This window comes from Panicum virgatum, chromosome 7N (assembly GCF_016808335.1).
Source record: "Panicum virgatum strain AP13 chromosome 7N, P.virgatum_v5, whole genome shotgun sequence".
In the NCBI taxonomy this organism is placed as follows: domain Eukaryota; kingdom Viridiplantae; phylum Streptophyta; class Magnoliopsida; order Poales; family Poaceae; genus Panicum; species Panicum virgatum.
In genome coordinates, this window is record NC_053151.1 from 35144406 (window position 1) to 35162696 (window position 18291).

Below are 18291 nucleotides of genomic sequence, written 5' to 3' on the forward strand. Positions count from 1 at the left end.
CATACACATACATTGCCTAATGAACTGCTCCCTAGCCTAACTGTAAGTTGTCCATGTTGGTATCTCGGTACCCGCACATCAGCTCTAGTCTCAAAGGAAAATTATGGGTCGTTTACACATGCTACATACCTAGAAAATTCAAACCGATTTATAATTTAAAATAAAGAGAGTACAAACCTTATATTCCTTTGAACATGATTCCAAGCCTTTTATTTTTGCAAAGTAATTAACAAACATATATAAGATAAATGAAATGATGGATTAGGCTATGGTCGGTAGATGATTGTGTCAAACTTCTGAAAAAGAAAAAGTATGCTAAACTGAAGAATATAAAATATAAAGAATAGATTGGCCAGTGATTATGTCAAACTTCAAAAAAGAAAAATTATGCCAAACTGAAGAATACTGAATATTGGTCTAAAAAAAATACATTGGAGGCTTTGGACTTCGAAGGCACGACCGTTTGCTTGGGAACAACGAAACTTACCAATCCACCACACGGTGGTATGAGCCAAACCCTAGAAACAAAGATTCTTATCTTTTTCCAGTTTAAGCACACCTATTTAATTCGTCAGAAAGGTAAATGATCTAGGTCTCCCGCGCCGCCGCCCCCTCTGCTGCCCCGCCACTGCCACCTTCCCTTTCTGCGCGGGGCCTCCCCACGGGAGAAGGCCCGGCGGCGGCCGCGCGCACGCAATCGGGAGGCGGCCCGAGGCGACGCGGCGCTTCTCGTCCCCCGCTGCCTCCGCCCTTCACTGGCTAGCAACCCTACCCTAATCTGCTGAGCAGCTATGGCGAAGCCGGAGGAGAAGCTTCGCTGCACGAAGGAGCCCTTCATCGAGGACGTCGGCGCCCACAAGATGTAAGCATGCGCGTTCCCGTCCCGTTTACGAAGCACATGGTCCAATTGTTACACTGACCCCGCCGCTCTCCGTCTCGGTCGTCCGCTTTTGATTTCAGAAAGAGCATCCGGTTCAGTGTGCTCTCGGGCAGCGAGATTCGCAAGTCCGCTGAGGTGCAGGTCTGGAACAGCCGGATCTATGGTCATGACATGAAGCCAGTCCCCAATGGTTTGCTCGACACGCGAATGGTAATGCCCCGCTCGGGCTTGGAGTGCTCCTCTGCTCCGCATTGAAACGGCAGATTATGTTGTTTTCGTTATATGTATTTTGATTGAGGAATCGTAATTGTTAGTTGTTACATAGGAATGCCTTTGTAGCATTGTTCAAGTTGTTGCAATTTATTTCCTTGTGTCCAATTTCAGGGACTCCCTAGCAAACCAAAGAAGGATCCTAGCAAACAAGATAAGGATGCTGTGTGCAGCACCTGCCATGGTCCATTTTCTGATTGTCCTGGTCATTTTGGTTACCTGAAGCTTGCCCTTCCAGTTTTTAATGTCGGCTTTTTCAACTGCATGCTGGACGTGTTGAAGTGTATCTGCAAGGTACTGCCATGAAGATGCTTACATCATGGGTGCGTTGGACTCTGCCTTGATACTTGTTTGCTTGTGCTTTCCCAGGGCTGTAGCAGGGTTCTTCTTGTGGAGAAAGACCGCCGAGAGTTTCTGAAGAAGATGAGAAATCCCAGAGCTGATGCGCTACAGAAAAGTGCTACCATGAAAAAAGTGAGGGACAAATGCAAACTAACCAGCTGCCCCCGGTGTGAATACAGAAATGGTAAGCTATCCTATATTGTGCCCATAATCATATTATGTTAGGAATGTCTACTACCAGACACCTGGCTATTTGTTTGGAAGCTAACATTTTCTAAAGATATCTCAATTCTTTCCTTTTTTTGTTGGAAATACAGGTGTAGTTAAAAAAGGCAGAGCAGGCCTGATAGTGATTCATGATTGCAGCAAAATTTTGGATGGACATGCAGAAGAACTGAAGAATGCATTACAACACAAGAAAGAAAAAGTCTCCACCAGTTCAGTTCGCATGTTAGACCCTGCAACTGTTCTCTCTCTTTTCAGAAGAATGACTGACGAGGTAGGGACTATTTTTCACTCTTCAAAATTCTTACGTTAGTAGTCAATAACAGAATAATAGTCATGCGAGCTTCAGAAATCATCACGCCTACCTAACAAGTTGTCCCAAGCCTCATTGGCTGCCTCACATTTGATGCTATTCTCCAATTTAGACTCAATTTCAGTTTTGCTGAGCAAATGTTACATCCCCCATGTTTCTGCAGGATTGTGAATTGCTAAACCTTGGTGATAGGCCAGAAAAACTTATTGTGACGGAGATTGCAGTGCCACCTGTACCTATACGGCCTTCTACTGTTGTTGGTAATACTAGAACAAGGTCTGTATTTCAGTTTCTGGAGAGTTCCTCATGCTCATTGGTAATTCAGAGCAACCTTGCGATCATGAATTGGTCTTGCTTGTTGCAGCAATGAAGATAGCATTACTGCTATATTGAAGAGCATTGTTAATACAAATTCCATACTTAAGGAGACCCTTCAAACTGGGGGTCTGTTCACCAAGTGTTTTGTGAGATATCTCAGAGCTCCTCACTTGTCTATTTACATGTTGCTGAAATTTTGCATATCTCTCCTTTTTTTATTTTGTAGAAGTGCTCTTTCATATTTTATTGTTTTTGTACCATTTTTCGGAAATTAGTCTGTTTATGTTCCTTGTAACCCACAAACTAGTTCAATATTATGTAATTTAATTGATTTTTAATGGCCTGTAAAGTGTTATTCTAGGAAATAAGTTATACAGAATTGAAATTACGACATTCATCATTTGCACGTATGGGCTGCTGCATTGTCAACATCACAATCCAAAGTGTTATTAACTAGATATTTGACATTCAAATCAGGTCTTCTAAATATATTCAACATCAACATCAACAAAGCCTTTTAATCCCAAGCAAGTTGGGGTAGGCTAGAGTTGAAACCCAACAAAGACCATTATTCATGGTTCTGGCACGTGAATCGCGGCTTTCCAAGCACTCCTATCCAAGGAATTAATACTTCTAAATATATTAATTATCTGAAATAATAAATTGGAATTAAAAGGCTTGGGATTAACTCTAGCCTACCCCAACTTGCTTGGGATTAAAAGGCTTTGTTGATGTTGATGTTGATGTTGAATAAATTGGAATTATGTGCAAATATTGGACAGTCATCTTTAGAGACTTCAAACTTCTGACTTATTTCTGGAGATAATAAATTTTATTCGTGATTCTGATCTTTAAAATGGTAGGGATCATATTTTCAGATGTACAATTTGAATTGCTTTCATTTCAATCTGGAAACTTAATTTATCAGACTGTAACTTGGTGAGATCTTTAGCTAACACTTCTCTTTCTTTCTAGGATTGCTGGCAACAACTTCAACTTCAAGTTGTTGAATACGTAAATAGCGATGCCCCCTGTCTTCCTGAGTCGCAACATCGTGGTCTTGTTCAACGACTCAAAGGGAAGACTGGCCGATTTCGTGGTAACTTATCCGGAAAACGTACTGAGTACACTGGAAGGACTGTCATATCTCCTGATCCAAATTTGAGAATAACAGAGGTACCCGTTCATGTTCATTTTATTTCCTTAATTTCGACATTCCTATAGTTTTTGATGTCATCTTTGATTAATACTTCAGGTAGCTATTCCTGTGTTGATGGCTCGAGTCTTGACTTATCCTGAAAGGGTTTCAAACTATAACCTTGAGAAGCTGCGTCAGTGTGTACGAAACGGACCATATAAACATCCAGGGGCTAATTTTATTATAACCCCTGATGGCACAAAGCTGTAAGTCCTAGATGATCTTCTGAATTGTTAGCTAGCCTGACCTTCATCCATCATTCTTTTCTTCTTTTCAGGAACTTAAAGTATGGTGATAGAAGGATTGCTGCACGGGATTTAAAGTGTGGCTATACAGTTGAAAGGCATTTAGAGGATGGTGACATTGTCCTGTTCAACAGACAGCCGAGTTTGCATAGAATGTCGATTATGTCTCACAGGGTATAAAAGTCTCCTTATTTCTTTATACCTACTATACTTAAGCATTTCCCTCACCTTGGGGCGCTTGCTTTTGTACTTGAGCACAGGCAAGGATAATGCCATGGAGAACACTGAGATTTAATGAGTCTGTTTGCAACCCGTATAATGCTGATTTTGATGGCGATGAAATGAATTTGCATGTCCCTCAGACAGAGGAAGCTCGCACTGAAGCACTTATGCTCATGGGGGTAGCACATGCTGACCTTCTTTGTTACAGTTGAACATTTTTTGGTTTTATGTGCTAACACCTAGCACACTTTTGATAGCAGTATTTAATATATCCATTGCTTTTGCAGGTTCAGAATAATTTATGTACTCCTAAGAATGGGGAGATACTGGTTGCTTCCACACAAGATTTCTTGACCTCATCTTTTCTGATTACAAGAAAAGATACTTTCTATGATAGATCTTCCTTTACTCTTTTGTGCTCATACCTTGGTGATGCAATGGAGAACATTGATTTGCCAACACCAGCCTTGATTAAAGTAAGATATACATACTGAGTGAAGTTAGATATACATACTGAGTGAACTTTTGTATGGTCATATCTAAAATGTTATGCTGCCTGTAGTTAAAATAGTTGATATCATTTGAACGTGGTAAATTCTTTCTATTACCTTTTGTAAAACAAATTTTAGTATTTGCATATAAACAAAACATACCAAAAGGCATGATTTCGTTTATTCTTAAATGTTATCTATGTTAAATTTTATCTATGTTAACATTTTAGTTAAAGTGTTATCTATGTCTTCTGTTGTATGCATCTTTGTACGCTTTATCCTTCTTATTAAGATACCCATATCTTTCGGTATACTCTATCTTTGCAGCCTATCGAACTTTGGACTGGTAAACAGTTATTCAGTGTGTTAGTTCGACCTAATGCACATACAAAGGTGTTTCTGAATCTTGCTGTTAAAGAAAAAATTTATTCGAAAAAGAAGGGAAAAAAAGAGGGAGAAGAGGAGGAAAAGGAAACAATGTGCGGAAGGGAAACAATGTGTCCCAATGATGGTTATGTCTACTTCCGAAATAGTGAACTGTTGTCTGGACAAGTTGGGAAGGCCACACTAGGTAATGATTGTAATTCAGCCAAATTATATGCTGTTATCTGTAGAAGATTGTATATAATGTGGATATTCATGTCAATCTAAACTTTCAGCCAAGTCAAATTGTAGTGTTTTCTTTATGTAATTCCTTCTTCTTAGAGCGGATTACTGTGGGCAAACATAATTCTTATGTGATTTACTCATGAACCTACAAATACGCACGATATTACAAATGATGTATAACTTCAGTTGTTAGTAAACAGTCTTGTTCACTAGTTGCTGCAGTTTATGGGCACCTGTTATTTTGGTTTTACATGATAAGTTTGGAAGCAGTACAATTTTTTTTTTTGCCCTTTGTCTGCAGGTAATGGGAACAAGGATGGCATTTACTCTGTTCTTCTAAGAGATTACAATTCTCACGCTGCAGCAAGCTGTATGAATCGCTTGGCAAAATTTAGGTGAAGACACATTCCCTGCTTTGTGTAATCACATCATTCATGTTACTTTATGGAGGTGATTCATTTATGGATTAATTCGTTTTATGCCACTTCAAAAATTTTGTGATTCCTTATATGCCAAGCCATGGAATTCCACGGTGGCACAAAGGGAATTCACCCAAAATTCATATTGGTACACTATCCTTTTTTTTTGTATATACAAGAGAGTTGATAGGTTGTTTGGGCCAAGTTAGCTAACCCTGTGCTGTATGCCTACATGCATCACATATGCACCATAGATTTGCAAAATTTTTGTATGGAAACTTTGTTCTGATCTGAATTATGTACTTTCTTCCCTGCAGTGCAAGATTTATTGGGAACCATGGTTTTTCCATTGGTGTGGATGATGTCCAACCAGGAGAACATTTAAATCGACAAAAGAAAAAGAAAATAGATGAGGGGTACAAACAATGCCATGATCTTATTTCTTTGTTTGCCAAAGGTGCACTCGCATTGCATCCTGGTTGCAACGCAGCTGAAACATTGGAGCATAGGATAACTGGCGTGTTGAATGAAATCAGAACGGCTGCTGGAAACGTAAGTCTGCACCAAGTTTTATTGTCTTGTTTATTTTTTAGTCACTTAGCAGTTAGCACGTGAAAAGGCTGCTGAAAATCTTATCCTCTTTGCTCAGTTAGTTTTTAACTATTAATGGAGAACATAATTGTCATCACAAGTTGTGTAATGCCCCAAATTTTATCCTCATGTTGGATATTATTTTTAAAATGTTGTGTCTCTGTAGTGTTTGGGTAGTTTTCCTTGTAGCACTGTAATTCAGTGAACATGGTTGATCTAGCGATTTTTTCAAGTGATTGACCAATGTGTCCACACTGCTTTTGCTGTGCTTTTAAAGTGTTAGCCTAAACGGTAAATGCTAAACAGTCGGTCATCTATGGTTTAGCTATTTATTTGGACTAAACCGCCATTTAAATGTGTTAAACAGTCATTTAAGCTAGTCACTCTGTATTTTCTTAAACCAACTCTCATATTTGGTCCCTATATGAGAGCTGGGATTGTACGGGACCTTTTTTCTTCTCTATAATACAAAGAAGCGCAGTTATGCGTTTTCGGAAAAAAAAATGAACGGGATAAACGGCTGATTAAACGAACATGGCTAGCCACTATGTAGCTAAATGGCCATTTCCACCTTGTGTAAACGGGCTAAACAGCCATGTAGGCGAACAGTGCCTTTTAAGTGGATTGCTGAATCTCTTGGGATTAAACTTTTTTTTTCCAGGTGTGCATGGATACACTTCACTGGAGGAACAGCCCATTGATTATGTCTCAGTGTGGATCTAAAGGTTCTCCAATCAATATCAGTCAGATGGTTGCTTGTGTTGGCCAGCAATCAGTTGGAGGGCGTCGCGCCCCAGATGGTTTTATAGATAGAACTCTTCCTCACTTTCCTATAAATTCGAAGACCCCTGCAGTAAGGAGAAAAGGAATATGGCTTGTTAATTTGTGCATCGTGCATTTCTAGTTCTGTTCAAATAAACAAATTCTGCAATTTTTTAGATCACCAGTATGAGAATGACTGCAAATAGCCCATCCTCTAAACTGCTTATTCGACCGTGCGATCTAATAGTAGCTTTACTTTTTCATTTCTCAACTCATGTGTGCTACAACCATGACACATTCCTGAATAATGACTTGATTTCTTTATTTGTTGAGCTGGTGATTCTACAGCAGCACAGCAGTAGTCTTAGTCTGTAGAGAAATAGGAGGGTTTGGAACATCCTTCTTTTTAAAATAATACCATCCCGCTATATTTGTGACATGCGCGAATCTGCCATTTTGTTTTAATTTTAATCATGAAACCGACATATTCAAATAACTCAAATTCAGTAGTCTGAATTTCTGATAAGGTTTGGTCTCCCGTTTGCAGGCTAAAGGTTTTGTTGCTAATTCGTTCTATACTGGTTTGACTGCTACTGAGTTTTTCTTCCACACAATGGGTGGCCGAGAAGGTCTTGTTGACACAGCAGTATGTCTAAATTTGAAATTGTTTTTTCTTGCTTGTGCTCGGTATTGCAATCAATATTTATTGCATCATAAAAGAGGGCTCTATTATTTATATAAGCTTAATTAGACTTTCATGTGTTAGTTGAATAAGTAGAAGCAGACATGATGACATTATTGAAAATATGTCTCTTGACTGGTCTATAATTTAGTAACTCTAATTAGACAAACCTAATGGATCAATCAAGCAAAAGTTCTTATTGAAGGATCTTGATCCTACTAACTGTTACGGACTTGTACCGAAGGAGAAGACCGTCTTTCTCTAAGCTGAAACAGTTAGACAAATCATTAATACCCTGACACCTGATGTACTCCCTCCGTCCCAAAAAGAATGCAACTCTCGCTTCCCGAGAAGTCAGACAATTTTAAATTTGACTAAATCTATACAAAAAATTACTAACATTTTTTTGTCTCCAAATGATCTTGATCCAACTGACTGTTATGGACTTGTACCGAAGGAGAATACCATCTTTATCTGATGCCGGAACAGTTAGACAAATCATTAATCCCCTGACACCTGGTGTACTCCCTCTGTCCCAAAAAGAATGCAACTCCCACTTCCCAAGAAGTCAAACAATTTCAAGTTTGACTACATTCTAACATTCTTGTCTCCAAATGATCTTGATCCAACTAACTGTTATGGACTTGTACCGAAGGAGAATACTGTCTTTATCTGAAGCCGAAACAGTTAGACAAATCATTAATCCCCTGACACCTGCTGTACTCCCTCTGTCCCAAAAAGAATGCAACTCTCACTTCCTGAGAAGTCAAACAATTTCAAGTTTGACTAAATTTATACAAAAAATTACTAACATTCATGTCTCCAAATAGAGTTAGTATGGAAATATTACATAATTAATCTAATGGTATTTATTTGGTAATATAAAAGTTAATAATAATTTGTATAAATTTGGTCAAACTTGAAATTGTTTGATTCTAGGAAACGAAAGTTGCATTATTTTGGGGGCCGGGGATGTACAACAGAATTTGGTTTTGAAGAGTTGCTGCAAGATATATATGTCCATAATTCAACTTAAGGTACTGGCAAGTACATATTAGTTATTGTAGGAGAGAATAATGGCTTGTATTCCTCCAAACCATAGAAGGGTGGGATATATAAATCCTATACATGAGCTCACATATACACCAACAACAACCCCCCCCCCCCCCCCCCCGCAGTCTGAACTACTGGCGCAGCGGTGTTTAAGACTGGACAAGAAAGCCAACACCCCTCTGCAGTCTGAACAACCGGCGCAGCGGTGTTCAAGACTGGACAAAAAAGAGAGTACAAAGAGCAAATACCCCCCGCAGCCACAACTAGTCACCTGCTACGTTGAGGCTGGAGTGAAACTCCGAGAAGGTCGAGGGTAGTCTCTTGGTGAAGATGTCGGCAAACTGGGAGGTAGTCGGGACATGGAGTACCCGAACATCGCCGATGGCGACCCTGTCGCGCACGAAGTGCAGGTCGATCTCCACATGCTTTGTCCACTGATGCTGGACGGGGTTGCTGGAGAGATACACGACGCTGACGTTGTCGCCGTAGACGAGCGTGCTCTTGGCGAGCGGGCTGTGGAGCTCCGCCAAGAGCTGTCGTAGCCAGGACGCCTCCGCCATGCCGTTAGCAACAGCACGGTACGCCTCGGCACTGGAGCGGGAAACAACCGGCTGCCGCTTGGACGACCAGGAGACCAGGTTGCCGCCCAGGAAGACGGCGTAGCCGGAAGTGGAGCGGCGAGTGTCCGGACAGTCAGCCCAGTCAGCATCGGTGTAGACAACCAGCTCAGCAGAGCACGAGCGGTGAAGAACTCCGATAGGCAGTAGGATCAGCCACCGGATCACTCAGATCAGCAGACAGCTTCGCCTGAGTGTCGACAGGAGTGGAGCAGGGCTTGCAATCAGTCATCCCAGCCCGCTCCAGAATATCAAGTGCGTACTGCTGCTGGTGAAGGAGAAGACCAGACGGGCGAGGCTCAACAGTGACGCCCAAGAAGTGGTGGAGTTGACCAAGATCCTTCATAGCAAACTCCTGTTGCAGAGAGGAGATGATACTCTGAAGCAACTGCTGACTGGAGGCTGTGAGCACAATGTCATCGACATAGAGCAGTAGATAGGCAGTCTCATCCCCACGGCGGTAGATGAAGCGAGATGTGTCAGACTTGGCCTCGGTGAACCCCAATGTCAGCAAGAACGTGGTGAACCGAGAGTACCAAGCCCAAGGAGCATGCTTCAAACCATAGAGGGACTTGTTGAGCCGGTAGACCATGTCCGGACGACTCGATTCCACAAATCCCGCCGGCTGAGAAAAGTAGACAGTCTCGGATAGAGTGTCGTGAAGAAACGCATTCTTCATATCCATCTGGTGCACAAGCCAAGAGCGAGAGAGCGCAAGCGAGAGGACCGTGCGCACCGTAGCGGGCTTCATCACTGGTCTGAAGGTCTCATCATAGTCCAGGCCGCTGGGTGAAACCCCGGAGAACCCAGCGAGCCTTGTAGCGCTCTAGTGTGCCGTCAGCCCGACGCTTATGCGTCCAGATCCACTTGCCTGTGACCACATTGCAACTAGACGGACGCGGCACGAGGTCCCACGTCTGGTTAGCAAGAAGGGCCGCGTACTCCTCTTCCATCGCGCGACGCCAGTGAGGATCCGCCATGGCGTCGCGGACAGAGGAGGGTACTGGAGAGACCCGCGGCTCTCCTTCGGTGACGGAGAGAGTCGCGACCTAAGACGCCATCCGCCGAGTCACCATGAGATGGATATGCCGGGGATCCCGATTGATGACTGGCGGGTGGTACACCGCCGGCTCGACTCGAGAGCGAGTCGGTGGAGGCGGCGGCGGTGTCGGCGCCGAACGACGCCGGTACACCTGCACCGGCTGAGAGTACCGCGCAGGTGCAGGGGAAGGCACTAGGGCCGCGCGTGGCGCAGCAGGAGACACCGGGCCGCGCGCGGCACGACCGGAGGTCCGGGGGCCGCGCGTGGCGCGACCGCGTGCACCGGGGCCGCGCTCGGCACGACAGGAGTTCCGGGGGTTGCGCGTGGCGCTACTGCGGGCACCGGGATCACCGGAAGCGGTGCCGGTGTGCCGAGAAAACCTGCAGGGAAAGAACAGACAGGTAAAGGTGGCTGAACCACCGGGTCAGTCGGAAACAGGGACTCCAACTCGGGGTCAGGAGAAGGTGTGGAGGTGGAGTAGGGGAAATCCGACTCGTCAAACACGACGTGTCGGGAGATCAGGACGCGGCGAGAGGTGAGGTCAAAGCATCGATACCCCTTGTGGTCAGGGGAGTAACCAAGGAACACACAACGAGTCGAGCGGGGCGCCAGCTTGTGAGAAGCGGTAGCGGAGGTGTTAGGGTAACACGCACACCCGAAGACTCGAAGGTGGTCGTAGCGAGGAGGGGTACCGAAAAGAGCGTGGTGTGGAGTGGGAGCCGGAGAAACGGTGGACGGAAGGCGGTTAAGCAGGTAGGTGGCGGTGTGGAGGCCCTCAGCCCAGAAGCGCGGGGGCAGAGGCCTGGATCAGAAGGGTGCGCACGACGTCGTTTGTCGTGCGAATCATCCGCTCAGCCTTGCCGTTCTGCGGAGAGGTATACGTACAAGACATACGCAGCTCAACACCCCGAGAGAGGAAGAAGGAACGGGAGGTGGAGTTATCGAACTCACGCCCGTTGTTACACTGGACGGCCTTAATGGTGAGGCCGAACTGAGTGGACACCCAGGCAAAGAAGTGGAGGAGGGTGGGGAAGGTCTCAGACTTGGCACGTAAAGGAAAAGTCCAGGAGTAGTGTGAGAAATCATCGACATCACCAGATAGTATCTATAGCCAGAAAGGCTAAGAACAGGAGAAGTCCACAGGTCACAGTGAACAAGATCAAAGGCATGCGTCGCATGCGAAGAAGAAGAGGAAAAAGGAAGTCGAACATGACAACCAAGCTGGCACGCATGGCAGAGGGGCTCAGCAGGAGCCATAGTACAAGGAACATCGGTACTACAACTGAGCTGAGCCAGAACGTCGCGGCTAGGGTGACCAAGACGGCGTTGCCAGATGGTGGAAGACGGCGTCGCGGCAAAAATGACAGACGAAGAAGGCGAAAGAGGTGCAGCGGAAAACGGAAGGCGAAGGGTGTAAAGGGGTCCCGTGCTGTCACACCTGAGGAGTGGACGCCGGGAGGTCGAATCCTTTACATTAAGGCCAGAAGAGTCAAATTTGATAGAACAAGAATTGTCAGCTGTAAACTGACGAATGGAAAGAAGGTGACGAATTGTCACCATCTGAGGAGCAACAAGGACATTGGGAAGAAGAAAAAAACCAGGAGCAGAACCCACGGCGGTGACAGGAAGGCAAGACCTGTCACCAACCATGATGGAAGAAGGACAAGAGGTGTGTGGGGGTCGGACAGAAGAGAGGATACCAGCGTATGGGGTGGTGTGGAAGGAGGCACCCATGGTCCTGTTAGCAGCTCAAATTTCACTCTCATTGAGTTGAGAGGATGACACTCAAGTTGAGGAAGTTTTCTGGGTTTTTTTTCATTCACACTCACAATGCCATGCCTTCCAACGGGAGGGGTGGCCACATATATATACAGCAGGCTGCTGGGTAGCAAACGAAGCCAATAATGCTAGTCTAACACTAGTCTAACTGCTGTCCTAGAGATGATACTAACTGCTGTCCTGCAGTCCAAGATGCTGCAGGGGTACAAGAGATGCCTGCAGTCCAAGATGCTAAGGACTACAAGATGCTGCAGGGGTACAACGGACCACAAAGACCAACACAACAGCAAAGACTTATCCATCAGGTCCCACCCTCCAGGCCAGGTCGGCTGCCGGTTGGGCTGAGCGGGCAGAGTCCAGAACGGCGCGACCGCGGGGAGCATACCGAACGCAGGACACGCGGGCGCGGGCGCGGCAAGCGTGCCATGGCCAGCGCGGCCGTCGCGGGCGCAGGCAGGGGCGGCACCGCGGCCGTCGCGGGCGCGTGCATAGGAAGTCGGGCAGCAGGGGCGGCGCCAGGGGCCCCGGGGAAGGCGGATCCGGCGGCCGGGGCGGCGGCGGCTTGCGCGGCGCACGCTGCGGCGACGGTGGCAGTGGCCCGCGCGGGGTCCCTGGGCGCGACGAGTGCGGCGTGCGCTGCGGCGAGGGAGGCGGCGGTCCGCGCGGTGTGCGCGGCGGCGAGGGAGGCGGCGGCGTGCGCCCGCGCGGCCTGGACGAGCTTGGCCTCGAGGTCCCGCAGCATCTCCTGCGCGCGCTTGTAGGGCGCAGGCAGAGGCGCCGCGGGCCAGGGTGCTCCATGGGGCACGGCACCGGGGCGCGTGCAGGGGCAGCCACGCGCGTCCGGCCGCAGCAGTGACGACGGCGGCGTTGTGTGCGCCCCCCGCGCCTGGATCCTGGGCGGCGTCGGCGGCTTGGGCTCCTGGATCCTCTGCGCGGGCTTCCTGGGCCGTCTGGGCCGCGACGGCAGCTGCTGCAGCGATCTGGGCCACGCCCACCGCGTCAGCAGGAGTGGGAGGGGGAAGAGGAGGCGCATGGGCCCTCGCTGCGGCGGCGGAGGCGGCAGCAGGTGGCCGGGCCCAGTCGCCCAGCACGGGAAGGGCGAATCCCGCGGCGGCAGACGGTCCGCCAGCCGCGTCCGACCCAGCCCCGGCCGGAGGCGCGCGGGGGAAGCCGGATCCGGTGGCGCCGGAGGCGAATCCGGCCAATCTGGTGGCGCCAAGGACGTCGGAGGTGGCGGATCCGGAGGCAGAGGAGCGCCCCGCGGCAGAGGCAGGCCAGGAGGCTGCTGCGCCAGAGACAGAGGCCGCGTCGGCGCCAGCAACAGAGGGGAGTGAAGGGAAGGAGAGGGGAGGAAGCACCGGCGGCCGGCCATGGTCGGCGGCGGCGGCGGCTGGTGGAGGTAGGGAGGAGAGGAGGAGGCTAGGCTAATGATACCATGTAGGAGAGAATAATGGCTTGTATTCCTCCAAACCCTAGAAGGGTGGGATATATAGATCATATACATGAGTCTCTAGATGTGCCTCTATACATGGGCTCAGATATACACTAACAGTTATTACAGAACAACAATAGACCATCAAGTTGACAACTACACTGCAGTCTGCAGCTATTACAGAGCAATAAAAGATCTTCAAGTAGAAGCAAAAGAGAATCTCATTGATCACATTGGTGTTGTTACAGAATCATCGGCACTTGATTTGTATCAATTGATGGCTATTTCCTGTGTATTGTCATCCATAAATATAGTGGGGGTACTGATATCTGCTTGCTTTCTTTGTTGTAATTTTTTTTAAAAATCGTAGGTCAAAACAGCAGAAACTGGATATATGTCCCGCAGATTGATGAAGGGTTTAGAAGATCTCTCTGTTTTCTATGATCAGACAGTCCGTAATGCTAGCGGTGGTATAGTTCAGTTTTTGTATGGAGATGATGGCATGGATCCTGCAAAGATGGAAGGAAGAGATGGCACACCCTTAAATTTGGATCAATTGTTTATGAAAGTCACGGTTAGTTCTAATGTAAAGAATACTTTGCTAGATGGTCATAAAAAAGTGTTCTGATCATTTAACTTTTTTAGGCAACATGTCCTCAAAGGGGACCAGATACATTATCTCCAGCTGATATCCGACAGATGTTGGAGGATAAGCTCACACAACATGGCACCTCATCTGATGGTGGTTGTAGCCAAGAGTTCGAGAAAGGCTTGAGAGAATTTGTTGAGAAACGTATAAACTTACTGGAATGCACAAGAAGGGCACTTCATCTAGATGTGGGCCATGTAGGAAAGAAAGATTCTTGCATTGAAGAATCCATTGCTGCTAATATATCTGGTATATCTGCAAAACAACTACAGGTCTGTGCTTATGATTCATGTACCCTATTGCCAGATTTATCACTGCTTAGATGAGAGCTGTAATCTTATGTTTAGGTTAAGTCAAACTTTTGTTATTTTTTCACTGATTTGCATGTAGTTTTAATTTTCTGCAGCAAATGTGCCATTGGATATATCAATATGGTACATTTATGCTTCTTAAGTGATTATGAGCTTGTGAATATATATCCTTCATTCCTTCATTAATTGCTAGCATAATGTTCCAGTTTTGAGTTACGTGCTTGTACCCTACACCCTCCTTTTAGAATATTTATTTTCCTTTTTTGCTGGATCAGGTTTTCTTGGATACTTGTTTTTCTCGTTACCACTCAAAGACAATTGAAGCAGGAGCATCTATTGGAGCAATTGGAGCTCAGAGTATTGGAGAGCCAGGGACTCAGATGACACTGAAAACATTTCATTTTGCAGGAGTAGCTAGCATGAGTATCCTTTTACCTCTGCTTCAGGAAAATGTTAGTTAATTCTGTGGCATTGAACTTGTTGAATTAGGATGTTCAACTTATTTTTCTAAAAAATATCTACTTTGGATAAGTGCTGCTATAATTTGATATCTATGGAAAATAATATCGAGCTTTCAGGAATTTTTGCAAAGAAATTTTATGCCTCCATCAATTTGGGTCACTTTATTTAGCACAATACTTGCTATGCAAAAGTCTAGAAATAGAAATACACATATAATATGAAGCCTACATGTATACCTTCTACAATTTGTTTCTTTAACCATGAAAAAGATGTTACTCTTGGTGTTCCTCGCATCAAGGAAATTATCAATGCTGCTAAAAAGATAAGCACTCCTATTATCACAGCTGAGCTTCTGTCTAGGAAAGATGTGCTGTCTGCACGCATTGTGAAAGGAGCTATGGAGAAAGCAGTGCTGGGCGAGGTGAATTGGCGCTTGATTGGTTTTATTACAGTTGATTTATTACTTATATGCACTTAAAGAAGCCAGTTTGTTTTCTTTTATCATACTTGCAAAGAACTGAGAGTTTCTATGTTATCTTACTGTATGCTATGGAGGCTGAATGTTGGGTAGCTGCTTTTATGTGATACAAGAACATAGCACGTATGCTAACTGTAAATGTGCTCATCATCCACTTATTCCATGATAAAGGTGCTTGTTTTGTACAATTGTTTGTGAGATTGGGGAAGCAATTTGAGACTTACAGTACTACGTGTTTGCTTGAGGTAGAAATTATTCAACGATTTGTATTGGCTTTAGTTTTCGTGGATCTCTCTGTTCTACAATAGATGAACCCCCCAAAATAAATATACATTGTCTGTGGATACTTTTGACCTGCCGCATCTTGATAGATTTTATACAGTTGTTTTCGTGCTGACTTTTGGGTTGGGATTTTTTTTGAAACGAACTGTGGATTGATGATTCATATTGATCAGGTAGCATCAGACATAAAGATTATCTTGAAACCAAGTCAGGCAAACTTGGTGGTCAAACTTGATATGCAACTTATAGAAGCTCTGCACATGGGAATATCTGCTGACACTGTGCAGCTGTCAATTTTGAGTCATCCAAAGATCAAGCTAAAATCTGAGGTGTGAGCAAAGTTCCAGGCTTTGATACATTGTTTTTTTACTGCAGTTGCAATTTACAGTTAGCTGATTTTTGCAGCATGTCCGTGTGATTGATAGAGACAAGTTGAGAATATATCCAGCTGGAACGGATAAGTCCAAACTTCGGCTTGAGCTGCATAACCTCAAATCCATGCTTCCAAAAGTGATTGTGAAGGTGAACAAGATGTCCATTGTTAAATTCACTGCCATTTTCGTTTGCAAAAGTATTTTTGCTACTATGATGCCAAGACTGACCTTTTCTCGAATTAAATTCAGGGCATTCCAACTGTTGAAAGAGTTGTTATCGACGAAATAAAAAAGAAGGACAACACTGTAGAAAAATACAACTTGTTGGTTGAAGGGTAAGCTTTCCTTTTTTTATTTATGGTTTAGCAGCATGAATCTTTTGCTTTCTAGCTTTGATAACCTTCCATTGTTTGTGTAGTTTGTGGGTAGTTAGAATAGCTGTTATTACACCTTACCGGACCTTTGAGTATTGTCCTGACAAATATGCTAATAAAAAAATTGTAATTACAGAACAAACCTCCTGGCAGTCATGGGTACCCCAGGAGTTGATGCTAGGATTACAAAATGTAATCATATCATGGAAATGAACAGCACACTTGGAATTGAAGCAGCTAGGAGATCTATTATTGATGAAATTCAGTACACAATGAAAAGTCATGGCATGAATATTGATGTGAGACATATGATGCTTCTGGCAGATTTGATGACATACAAGGTATTGTGATACCTACGCACATTGATTTTTCTCCCCCTCTATACATGTGCTTTTACATGCTTCACTTACATCCTACCGGTGTTTTTTTCCTTGACACTCTCCTACTGGTATTAATGCTTTGGAACAGGGTGAAGTTCTTGGCATTACTAGATATGGCATTGCAAAGATGAAAAGCAGTGTGCTGATGCTTGCTTCGTTTGAGAAAACCTCCGAACATCTATTCAATGCCTCATACAGTGGTCGTGAGGACCAGATAGAGGGAGTCAGCGAATGCATTATCATGGGCATTCCCATGCAACTTGGTACCGGTATTCTCAAAGTCAGGCAAAGGTATACGCTTCGCTTATGCTCTTATACAATACTCCTGAGACACTGCTGTTTCCTACTTACCCAACCGCATGGTTTGTTGATGAGGTGCACCATTTCCCCTGCAGGCTGGACCATCTTCCTGAATTCAAGTACCAGCCTGACCCGATACTGTCGTAATCCATACACGTGGATCTGAGGCTGGAACTCTGTACATACATAGCTGGACCATACACCATACATGCGTAGCGTAGGGCAACTGCGGCGGCTGTAATTTTTGAGGTCAACATCTTTGTAGTGGCACTCCATCTCCCATGTGGCAGCATTCGGGCGAACAACTTTTTTCGGCTGCATTGGTAGATGCGGAGGGTAAAAACCGTGCCGAACATGACACTGCTATTGGTGAAGTCAGGCAACACCTGCTACATCTCTTAGAGCAACTCCAGCCGATCCTCTATCAAAACCCCTACCCCGAATTTGAAGGGTGAAATCAAGAAAACCAACACCAGCAGGCCCTCTACTTGAGTCTTTAAACTAGGGAGGTCTTCAAATCTCCCCTTCCACCCCCTAGGCCTTGGGGTCTCTAGGGAGCCCTCCATCTGTGGGTCCCACTCACCAGCCTTTCTAGACTTGGATGAGGGCTCAAATATGAGGGTTTCTGTTGAAATTGGATGTATTATTTGGAAGGTATGAGATGGGGGCCAGCCTCCAAAAACTATGTGAGGACTGTGGTTTGGGAGATATTGCTGGAGATGCTCTTAGGCAATACCAATATGTGCTTGGACTAAACTTTTCTGCAGGCTAATGAAGCTTGGGAGGGGTTTATTTTCCTGTTTCTGGGCTACCAAGTTTACGTTAGGGAGACAAAAAGTTTTATTTTTGCTGCACTTCTTACGGTGGTCGACGTTGATCCATCGTGGTGCATCTGAAGCTCGAAGATGGGCGTTCCCATTCTTGGCTTTTGTTTTTCGTCGAACACAGATTCTTTTAATGCTGTCAACCACCACCATTGTGCATTCAGAAGGGAGGTGCCTTCTGTTGCGCTTGGACCTGCTACACCGGCCGTGTGAGACAAGGCCGCATCCTCACCTACTCCCTGGCTGCCTCCCGCCGTCAAGAACTCAAGATCCTCCGCGCGACCTCGACTCCGTCGGTCGGGTATCCGTCGGCGCGCGCGAGACAGGAACGAAGGAACAAGGCAGGGCGATTGAAACTGCGCACGCT

General features: G+C 45.4%; 1 protein-coding gene across 1 annotated transcript; it reads left to right on the top strand.

Moving 5' to 3' along the window:
- Positions 1-590: 590 nt before the first annotated feature.
- On the top strand, positions 591-17902 carry LOC120680850 (DNA-directed RNA polymerase III subunit 1-like). The gene is made up of 27 exons (XM_039962427.1): positions 591-862; positions 961-1090; positions 1265-1444; positions 1520-1676; positions 1810-1991; positions 2194-2306; positions 2395-2494; positions 3324-3524; positions 3604-3752; positions 3824-3965; positions 4052-4192; positions 4301-4489; positions 4832-5075; positions 5415-5508; positions 5850-6084; positions 6785-6976; positions 7433-7531; positions 13861-14064; positions 14136-14411; positions 14726-14873; positions 15182-15333; positions 15846-16001; positions 16078-16194; positions 16296-16381; positions 16557-16761; positions 16889-17091; positions 17196-17902. The coding sequence occupies exons 1-27, from the start codon at positions 792-794 to the stop codon at positions 17245-17247; spliced, it is 4218 nt and encodes a 1405-aa protein (XP_039818361.1). The 5' UTR covers positions 591-791; the 3' UTR covers positions 17248-17902.
- The last annotated feature ends 389 nt before the right edge of the window (positions 17903-18291 follow it).

Excerpts from the sequence above, each read along its gene's own strand:
- LOC120680850 (XM_039962427.1), top strand. The coding sequence starts at position 792 with ATGGCGAAGCCGGAGGAGAAGCTTCGCTGCACGAAGGAGCCCTTCATC. Across the intron at positions 4,490-4,831 it reads CAACACCAGCCTTGATTAAA|CCTATCGAACTTTGGACTGG; the intron begins GTAAGATATACA and ends CTATCTTTGCAG. Across the intron at positions 7,532-13,860 it reads AAGGTCTTGTTGACACAGCA|GTCAAAACAGCAGAAACTGG; the intron begins GTATGTCTAAAT and ends TAAAAATCGTAG.